Below are 10,861 nucleotides of genomic sequence, written 5' to 3' on the forward strand. Positions count from 1 at the left end.
AAGGGCAGAAAGTACTGGTACTGAAAGTGCTTTTTCTGCCTTTTCGTAACTCCGCCTAGAGGATTCAACAGATCCATCTCAAATTTGTTCAGCAGAATCTCAAGATGTTGACAATGCTAAATTGCGACGCTTTTGGGTTTTCATACAATGGTGTTGCTGTGGCAAGGCGTGAGATTTGCATGTATCGCCGTGACACAGGAAGCTGTTGTAACTTGGATTCACTGGCTTCAAATGGCAAACGCTGGATAAAAGTCTAGCCCTGAAGGCATCTACATGCCTGTTTTGAGTTACTGTCAACAACTGACAACAGGAAATCAGCCTCATGTTACAAAGATGATTCGATTAACATGCAATGTAAATGCTGTAATCTACACATGATGACATCAACGAGTTGTAAAATAGGTTTTGTACGCAGAAAAAACCCTGCGTTTGTGACCGTGAAAATTCAAACATTTCAAGCAAAAACACCAGGTACAGGTCACGGCAGGTCACGGCAGACAACTGCAAGGCACGGAATATGGACTCAACGACCAATTCCCCCGAGAAATCCTGAACAGACGCAAAATACTATTCCCAATCAGAAGACAAAACAAGCAAGAAGAAAAAAAAGCAGTCATCTCAGCTGCTAAAATAAACATTGATGGCAAAGAACTCTACCGAGACAAAGAACATAACCCCTGCCTACTCTAGTTCCACCCTGCATAATCTCTCTCCCTATCCCCCCCATAACACATGCACAAACACACACACATTTCATCCATGCTCCACACCTATGGAAGAACACCTGCCCGTCCCACACACAGACATACCCAGACACGTGTACAAATACCCATACATGCACACACATATACATGCACACACATAAATCCATTCAAACTGACCACATCTCATCTCCATGAATTCACTTACATTTTTACTTGGAACATACGTAGAATTGGTTCACAGGCAAAAACACTTAAAATACTCAACCACAAATTACAAGCAGTCATAAATTAAGAACACCACAATTCAATCACACTTTCTCCAGACAAAGAGGCATAGCAATTTGAAAAGACAAAAATCTCTCATTTATTCATAAAACACCATCACAGATCCAGAAGGACGATTTATCATAATAAGTATCTCAATACACAATAGACCAATTACTATTGCATGCATCTACAGACCAAATGATGACTCGTCCTTTTCCCGCACTTTTTTTTTTACCTCTCTGTCTAATCTGTCTGACTTTCCACTAATAATCTGAGATTTCAATACAGTCATAAACCCATCAATAGACAGATCAAACAATTCAAAACAGCACACTAACTGCCAAACCACAGAAACCATTAAACAGTTCATGAGTGATTTTGGTCTTGGTGATTGTTGGTGATTAAAACACCGACTGCCAGTCAATATTTATTCTTCTCACCGGTTCATGACTTCCATATTGACTTCTTTTTAACCAGAAACTCAATTATCTCCCAAACCTCAGACACACTAATATTAGTGACCATGCTCCCGTCTCCCTCACATGGAATATGAACCATTCTCGCAAACCATCTGTTGGGACTTCATCATGTGCCTGAAACAAAGAGAGGCCTCCTTGTAATTTTGAAAGCCTAAACTGGTGTAAACCACAACACTGGTGGCTCATTGGACGAGGGCCACAGGAACCACAGAGTCCCTGTGACACGGCCCTGATGTCACCAAGCCAGTGGTGGGCCTTCAAGGCCTGCAAGGCATTCTCTACTGGCCTAAACAGAATCACAAAGTTATAGCTATTTTGTAATTTAATGATTATTCTCAAATACACTACATGTATTATAATTTATACAAATATTGTTCCCATTATCTTATTTTCTCATTGCACAGCTCCTGTCTTCCTCAGTTGCTCTGCTTCCAGTGCAGCGTGTTTTAAGTAGAGCTTTTATCCAATCGGATCTCACCTCTGTGTCTCTAGGTAAGAAGAGAGGCCCGAGGCCTGCAGACTCACAAGTGCATCATGTGCACTTTAAGTGAATGGGGATGATATTGTTGATCGTCATAGTGTTCAACCAATCAGATATTTAGTTTGACATGTTGGGCGTATTCTTTGACGTGTCAAGAGCTGCTAGCTGGCCTACAAGTACGTCAGCATTAGTGCAGCTCACTTTTCAGGTGCAGCTCTGCAGTGAGGTGCAGCGTGTGCTGTGATTGGTCAGTGGGCGAGCATGTGACTATTGTGAAAGGAAACTTCAGGCATCAGAGAGAAACATCAGAGGCTTAGTCGGAGTAGTAAGAGTTCAAATTGAATTTTTTTGCATTTTGCTTGGTGTAATCAGGGGTGCCCACACTTTTTCGGCTTGCGAGCTACTTTTAAAATGACCAAGTCAAAATGATCTATTACTAATGATATCTATTTATATATATATATACTGAGTATACTTTATATTTATAATATATGTTGGCGTACCTTGCATAACTGCATGAACCCTTATGGCACAATACAATTCTGTATATTTGTGGTCATTCCCTTACTCTGATGACTTGCACTGAATGGGATTGGCCAGAGTTGCATAGTCCGGACAGTAGCTGCTGGTATCCACCTCAAGCAGACTTCATATGATCATCAGTCATGGCTCTGCTCTGTGTAGCGCGCACTGTCAAGTTACCACACGCCTTCCGTTGAGTCTCCAGTTCTGACGCGAGGTTTTGGAAGTTTCCCAAATCATGGCGCGACAGCTTTAGCTTCTTTAGTAGAAATAAATTGGAAGGCTAACTAATTAGCTCGCCGGAGTTTTGCAGTTGACCGTGCATATGTGGTGACCCGTGTGTTAGAAACTCAAGTGGCAAATGCCATGAGGACATCTAATTTTTTTTGAATGGCATGCGATCTACCCGCACTACCTCCGCGATCGACCGGTCGATCGACGTATTGGGCACCCCTGCTCTAAATGCTGCACACTGGCCCTTTTCAGAAATACAAACAAGGGGTTTGGCTATGTGAGACCAGCGGTATATAATCAACATGACTTGACTTTGAGTCTATGATATTAACCTTTATTGGGCACTGGATTGAGCTTTTTGAAAAGAGTGAATAAATGGGGAAGATTTTGGATGTGCTTCATATTTTCCTGTACTAAATCTTCATATTGCCTTTGACAGCGTAATGCTTTTACCATGATAAAAAAATATTTGCCCATAGGATCTCATTATTTTGACTTTATTGCGACTTCTCCCAGAGGTTTTCTCTCAACCTGTATCTTGCGCTCTCATTGCTGTAGCTCCTTCGGAATCCCCCGATAGGTCCAGATATTTAGCCTACTAGGGATTCATCCGGCCCACGTCTTTTAAACAGTTCACACATAGTGCTGAAATACAATTTGCAAGCGCTGAGCCAATACCGATTTACATCTGATCTGGGATTTGTGGCGCGATTTCTGAGCTCCATTAACTGTCAGAGAGTGGAAAGTCAGGGCTTTTGTGTAGCGTGAACTAGACCCATGTCAGAGGGCCTCTTAAACATGACTGTGTGTTGTGTGTGGAGAAGGAACTGAGCCCAACCATCGGTGAAACACCAACACAGAGAGGACGACGAAAGCAGCGTACCTGTAAATTACATCAAAACATCGCAGCATGACATTTGTTTCTGGTCATTTGGCTTAGACGCGGCGGAAAAAAGCTTATGATGGTACGGAAAACCCCGATTTTTATAAATTGCATCCACATTTTGGAAGAGTGGGTTTCTGTAAACTCTGACAAAAGTCACATTTCAAACAATGAATATGCCCGAGCCTTTTATGTTCCTCCAATCCACAAATCAATTCCACAGTTTGACACATCAGCTCATTTAGGGCGATCCAGTAGAAACGTTCATTCCTTTACGTTACCTCTGCTCTGCTAGCTTTTAACTTCATTCATCCATGTTTGATATTTTTACAAATAGTTTCTTGAATTGACAGAATCATTTGGTATAGAGTAATAATAACAAAATATGTCATAACAACACATACCCGATCGACGTATTGGGCACCCCTGGTGTAGATTATTATTTTTTTACCTTGCTTTGTTTTTTTAACACTCAATGGCTGAAGAAACGGATTTGTGAGCTGGGATTTAACCGTGGGATTAAACTCTTGTCAACATAGAAAGGAGGATGGAGTTTGTCTTTAAGTGAATGTAGGAAATTTGAGCATAGAACTGTGTTTAGAAGTTATGATAAAAGTGTTTAATGATTCATATTTAAGAATTCATAATTAGTTATAATCATAAGTGTTTTGGAAATGCATAATTAAGATGAGCATAAAGTGTTTTAGGATTAGTAGCTAAAAATAGCAGAAGTTTAACTTTTATGCTGAAGGATTATTATAGAAGGGATTCAGCAATAACTGACCGACATTGAATGTGTTAGTGAACTCAGGGACAGAGAGACAGACAGGCGAATACACTCCTGGAAGTTAACCAATAGGAATTGGGATAGACGGAAGGGGAGGAGTTTCGGACGGATATGAGGGCGGGAATAGGAAGTGTTTTTCTCTCTCTCTGTTAGTGTCGTTCCCAGGGAACGGATGTGTCCCCTGGGACCAGAGGGAGTTTTTTGCAAATGTGGGTTAAATAGTGTAATATTTCATGGGAGTATGTACTTCACTGTAATTGTACTTGCATCAGTGGGATTAAATTCCTTTTAATTGTAAACCAGTTTCGGTGGAGTTATTATCGCAGCGTGTCCACTGTAAAAGGCAGCTGGACATGTGCTCTGGCCTTCCTCTCTGTGGAGCAGACTCAAGCTTCCACATGAACAGCATTTGGTAAGTCAACTGCGTTTGTTTTTTTACATCTAATATCTGAATGGCCCTTGAGTGTGTAGCAGAATGCGTGTTGCTGCTGTTGTTTTCCCGTTAAGCTAGTTAGCATAGCCTCCCAGAACACTTGTTGCTGTTTATTGTTGTGTTTTTTTTTGGTTCCGGTTCAGAGGTTCAGAGCCCGTTGTCTCCTACGTGAGCGCAGAAAACATATTTCCTACAATTTAAGCTTCTGCATTTCCCAAATGCACTAGTATTATTCAAACGTATTGTTCGGTTTGTAAAACTCGTACTGAACGGTTTAATACGAAAACGTGTATTGTCACACCCCTAGAAACAAATAATAACCATAGCTGTGGTGCCATCATGAGGCTATAAGGTGGTATTTCAGCTGCAGGACACCTGTGAAGGCCCAGATATAAAATGCACGGCCCGCCACTGCACTAAGGCTATGTAAACACTCGGGGTGGGAATCACCAGAGATCCCGTGATACGATATCATCACGATACTACGATATTCTGAGTATTGCGAAGCGGCTGCCCTCATTATCGACTTTCCTTTTTTTACTTGCCGTAGACATGACCGTTCAAGGGTCAGAGCCAATTTCAAACAGCCAGACAGTTACAGAGTGGTGCTGCCACCATGAGGTAAAAAGAGGAATTGCATGTTGAATTTGTATGATTTATTCATTCCGTTTTGACTGTGCTGGCGGGCCATAAATAATGCATTTTAAGACAGAAGGTGCGGGCCATATAAAATCTGACCTCGGGCCGTGATTGGCCCGCGGGCCGGACTTTGGACGTGCCTGATATATATGAATGCATGAATACTTCCTTACTTAATGACCCGGACTTTGATAATTATATTAAGAGAGGGTGGGTGTCCTTCCTTGAAATAAATGAGTCACCAGAAATAGCACCATCCCTACTTTGGGAAACAATGAATGCGGTATTAAGAGAAAGAGAAAAATCATATCATATACCACATAACAAAAAAAGAAAGACAACAAACAGGAAACATACTTAGAACAAAAGATTTAGGAACTAAAGAATATCAGTGCAAATAATCCGACAGCACAAAGTCAAAAGTATTTACTGAAATACAAATTGCAACTGAATCAACACACAAACAAGACAACACAATTCTTCCTACACAGACACGAACATTTCGAAAACAGTTATAAATCAAAAACATACCTGGCCAACCAAATCAAGCAAAAGAAGGAAAAAACGATTTCAGCGATCGTGTACTCAGAACGGGGGATACTGCAGACACCTGAAGAAATAAATACGACCTTTCAAAGAATTTTATATAAATTTATATTCATCAAAACACAAACCAACCCAAGAAGACATCGACACATTCCTAAGCAATATTGATTTACCACAACTTAATGAAACCCAAGCAAATTCACTTGAGAATCCATTTACTACAACAGAATTCCACAATGCACTCAAACGTATACCTAACAATACAGCACCAGGACCTGATGGCTTCCTTGCTGAGTTCTACAAACACTTTTGGAATATTTTAGTGCCAGTTTTCAACAGAATAACAGCCGAAATTAAAAAACATTCCAATCGACATGAACACTGCTACAATCTCTTTTATTAAAACCCAATAAAGACCCCACATCGCCATCAAGCTATCACCCCCAGCTCCAACTTCTGGACCCAAATCTGTAAAAACATCTGCTCCACATCCACAAACATGCAACTCATTCAATACAAGATTATTAATAGAGTACACTACACAGGGATGACAGGGCATGTTTAAAATGGGATCCACAGACTCTGAAATGTGTCCGCACTGCACACAAAGCACCACAGGCATCTACATGTATGCCACATGGGACTGAACACCAATCAAACTATTCTGGCATAACATCAGCAACAACCTCTCTCTCCTTCTAGGCTGCTGCATCCCACTTCCCCCTCCTCTCTGCTTCCTTAGAGATATCAACCTTTACAACCTCAACGACCTGTCCAGTAGAACTCTCCACAGCCCCAACCACCACCAAGAAAACTGAACTGGAAATCAAGACACAAAATCAGTTTCATACTAATAAATATACTAAATATACTAATAGAATAATATCAATGGAACAATGATCTGCCTCAATAAAAAACAAACCGCTGACTGCGACTTCATTCGTCAATGAAGCTCTTATATTTACACACATTTCACTCAACAACTCTTTCTGCCTGTCCACCACCACAATAAAGATACACACCATCATTCACACACATATATCTGCTGTCACACTTATGATCCTTACATATTCCTTCTGACATTCACAAACATGCACCCAACAAAGACACAAACAGAAACACAGACCCCCCCCCCTTCTCATCAATTCCCATCACCTGTCTTTTTATTAATTATATTTTTATTTAGAATTGTTATCATTATTAATATTATTATAGTTATAATACTATTATTGATATTGAACCTATCTTCTCACTCCAAAGATGAAGAGCCATGTTCTTCAGTCACAAAGCTACCTGACTAACGACACATGACCTCACTACTGAATGGGAGGAGCTATGTTCTTCAGACACGCCCCCTGAGAGTCTCACCAGCGAGGATTTGGCATTTCTGCTTTTCTGCTGAACTGAAAACGTACTGAACGGTGGCACCACTGGATTGTATTGAACCGTTACACCCCTAATATACATACATACATACATACATACACATGTAATAATGAAGACAAGAGTGTGATTGGTGTCAGTCCTTCAACTAAATGAAGCTGAAATGACTGAGCTCAGCCGTGTGAAGCTGTGCTCATACTTCTAGTTATGAGCAAGAAGACTTGACTATTCTTTTGATTAAATCAACACCTAAGTCTTGTTCCCAATCACTGAACTATTCATCAGCAGTTTGTAAATCTAGGATTGTAAAATGTTCATAAATGTGCCTCTAATTCAAAAGGAGATAATATTGAGGTGGAAGTTCAAAAGACCAATAAGGAAATAAGACCCTGGTCTTGCCTCCTGCCGTGGTTCTGTCATATGCATTGAATGTGTTGTAACTCTGTTGTGTTGTTCGTTCTGTACACATGACATCTATCACACTTCTGTCCATCCTGAGAGAGGATCCTCCTCTGTTGCTCTCTCTAAGGTCTCTCCCTCTTTTCTCCCCGTTAAAGGGTTTCCTCAGATGCTGAGTCAACACATTTTATACAGAAATGACAGTGAATTTTGAGGAGCTAGAGACACACCTGCATTGCAGACGATACGATGCACGGACCATGTTATCACGTTGTGTGCATGTAAAGCAAAGGTAAACTTGGGTTTTTGGTTTTAAAAGATGAAGTTTTACTGTATTTGATGTCATTCAATTTCATTATTTGCAGGCACAGAAAAAAATATAAATGAATAAATACGACTCCAAATATTTTCCACAAGCTGAAGGAATATTGGAAACTCTTCGTGAACCACTTTTAGACCATCATGTGTTATTGAATAATAACAAAATACAAAACATGCATAATTACTGAGGGTGGGATAGAAATGACTGCTCTGTGTGTAGATGAGTCTATAAGCACGGTCTGCATGGTTATCACATCACATCAGCTCCATTATCATGCTGTAAATTCACATTATTTATAAAAACATCACATTTCTTTCATCAATTATTTAAGAGCCATGATCATTTCCATCACCACCACCGGACACCGTTTGATATGTTTCTGTGGAGTCCAGCGTTGACGTGACAAAGCTCCTGGTGGTTCACATCTGACAGAGCTGCTCTTCGTGCAGCTGCGGAGTCAGTGTGGGGAATAGTTGAGTCAAACTACTGATCCCAGGCCTGCTATCAACTGCCAAACCAGGGTCGGAGAATCACCAGGCCGAAGCCGAGCCCAGTCAGCAACACATGGCAATCCCATCCTCCACAAACACCGGCATCGTTTCCGGGCCAAACTGCCGCTGATGCCTCTAAGACGCGATGCCTCTAAGACGCAATGCTCCTCTGAGAAAACAAACGAAAGAAAAAGAAACTACTTTAGCTCACACACCTGGTTGAGTTCATTCTCCGCCGCTATCCTCAGACTAGGCTCGATAGTCCCTTTCAGAGCCTGGATGATCCGGTTGGGATCCATATGTGATCGATTCCACGGTTCCTTCTGCGTTGTATTACCGCGCACATGTACCGTCGGATAGCGTCTCTGCCTTACATTCAGCCGAGCGTTACGGATCTGCAGCTGGGACCCAACAACGTCAGATCTCAGAGTTACGGATCCACGTCCCGGTCACAGCATTCAGAATAAATCATTCACAACAAATGTCTTCAGCGCGGCGACGCACACTCGCGTTTCTTTTCATTGAGGTTAGCTTGACGGAGAACGGTGCCCTGCCCCGTTTTACCGACAACAAGCTGTCGGTGCACGTAAAGCAAAGTAAACAGACAATTTACGGGTTTCCTCCTCTTGTGTCGCACCATGGTCGACACAGGGCTGCGTTGTGTTCTGCTGCCACCCGGAGTGCTGGCGCTGCTGGTGCTGCTGGTGTCAGACAAAGCTCGGATCACTCCAGCTGCTCCGTGTTCCATCACAGGCTGTGATCACAACTACCTCTCTGCTCTGGAGAGTCTATGCAGAGTCTATGCAGATCATATGCAGATTATATGAAGAGTATATGCAGAGTCCATGCAGAGTATATGCAGATCATATGCAGATTATATGAAGAGTATATGCAGAGTCCATGCAGAGTCTATGCAGAGTCTATGCAGAGTCTATGCAGATCATATGCAGATTATATGAAGAGTATATGCAGAGTCCATGCAGAGTCTATGCAGAGTCTATGCAGAGTCTATGCAGAGTATATGCAGAGTCCATGCAGAGTATATGCAGATCATATGCAGATTATATGAAGAGTATATGCAGAGTCCATGCAGAGTCTATGCAGAGTCTATGCAGAGTATATGCAGAGTCTATGCAGAGTATATGCAGAGTATATGCAGAGTCCATGCAGAGTATATGCAGAGTATATGCAGAGTCTATGCAGAGTATATGCAGAGTATTTGCAGAGTATATGCAGAGTATATGCAGAGTATATGCAGAGTCTATGCAGAGTATTTGCAGAGTCTATGCAGAGTATATGCAGAGTATTTGCAGAGTATATGCAGTATATGCAGAGTATATGCAGAGTCTATGCAGAGTATATGCAGAGTATTTGCAGAGTATATGCAGAGTATATGCAGAGTCCATGCAGTCTATGCAGAGTATATGCAGAGTCTATGCAGAGTATATGCAGAGTATTTGCAGAGTATATGCAGAGTACATGCAGAGTATATGCAGAGTCGATGCAGTCTATGCAGAGTCTATGAAGAGTCTATGCAGTCTATGCAGCGTATATGCAGAGTCTATGCAGAGTAAATGCAGAGTATATGAAGAGTCTATGCAGCGTATATGCAGAGTCTATGCAGAGTATATGCAGAGTCTATGCAGAGTCTATGCAGAGTATATGCAGAGTATATGCAGAGTCTATGCAGAGTAAATGCAGAGTATATGCAGAGTCTATGCAGTCTATGCAGCGTATATGCAGAGTCTATGCAGAGTCTATGCAGAGTATATGCAGAGTCTATGCAGAGTAAATGCAGAGTATATGAAGAGTCTATGCAGAGTCTATGCAGAGTATATGCAGAGTATATGAAGTCTATGCAGAGTCTATGCAGAGTATATGCAGAGTCTATGCAGAGTAAATGCAGAGTATATGAAGTCTATGCAGAGTAAATGCAGAGTATATGAAGAGTCTATGCAGTCTATGCAGAGTATATGCAGTCTATGAAGTCTATTCAGAGTATATGCAGAGTATTTGCAGATTATATGCAGAGTCTATGCAGAGTATATGCAGTCTATGCAGAGTACATGCAGAGTATTTTCAGAGTATATGAAGAGTATATGCAGTCTATGCAGATTATATGCAGTGTCTATGCAGAGTATATGCAGAGTATATGCAGTCTATGCAGAGTACATGCAGAGTATTTTCAGAGTATATGCAGAGTCTATGCAGAGTATATGCAGAGTCTATGCAGTGTCTATGCAGAGTATATGCAGAGTATATGCAGTCTATGCAGAGTACATGCAGAGTAT

At 41.3% G+C, this 10,861-nt stretch overlaps 1 protein-coding gene across 4 annotated transcripts in view; it reads right to left on the minus strand.

The window, feature by feature from the left end:
• The window catches only part of ipo8 (importin 8), a gene marked incomplete at its 3' end in the record, with an annotated part of 59,580 nt that extends 50,455 nt beyond the window's left edge, over window positions 1–9,125 (minus strand). For all 4 annotated transcript variants that reach the window (XM_079294179.1, XM_079294177.1, XM_079294178.1 and 1 more), the window contains exon 1: window positions 8,786–9,125. In XM_079294179.1, the coding sequence (XP_079150305.1) occupies window positions 8,786–8,869 (84 nt within the window). In that variant the 5' untranslated portion in view covers window positions 8,870–9,125. The remainder of the gene's footprint in view (window positions 1–8,785) is intronic.
• Window positions 9,126–10,861: the final 1,736 nt, after the last annotated feature.

This window comes from Melanostigma gelatinosum (assembly GCF_949748355.1).
Source record: "Melanostigma gelatinosum genome assembly, chromosome: 22".
Lineage (NCBI taxonomy): Eukaryota > Metazoa > Chordata > Actinopteri > Perciformes > Zoarcidae > Melanostigma > Melanostigma gelatinosum.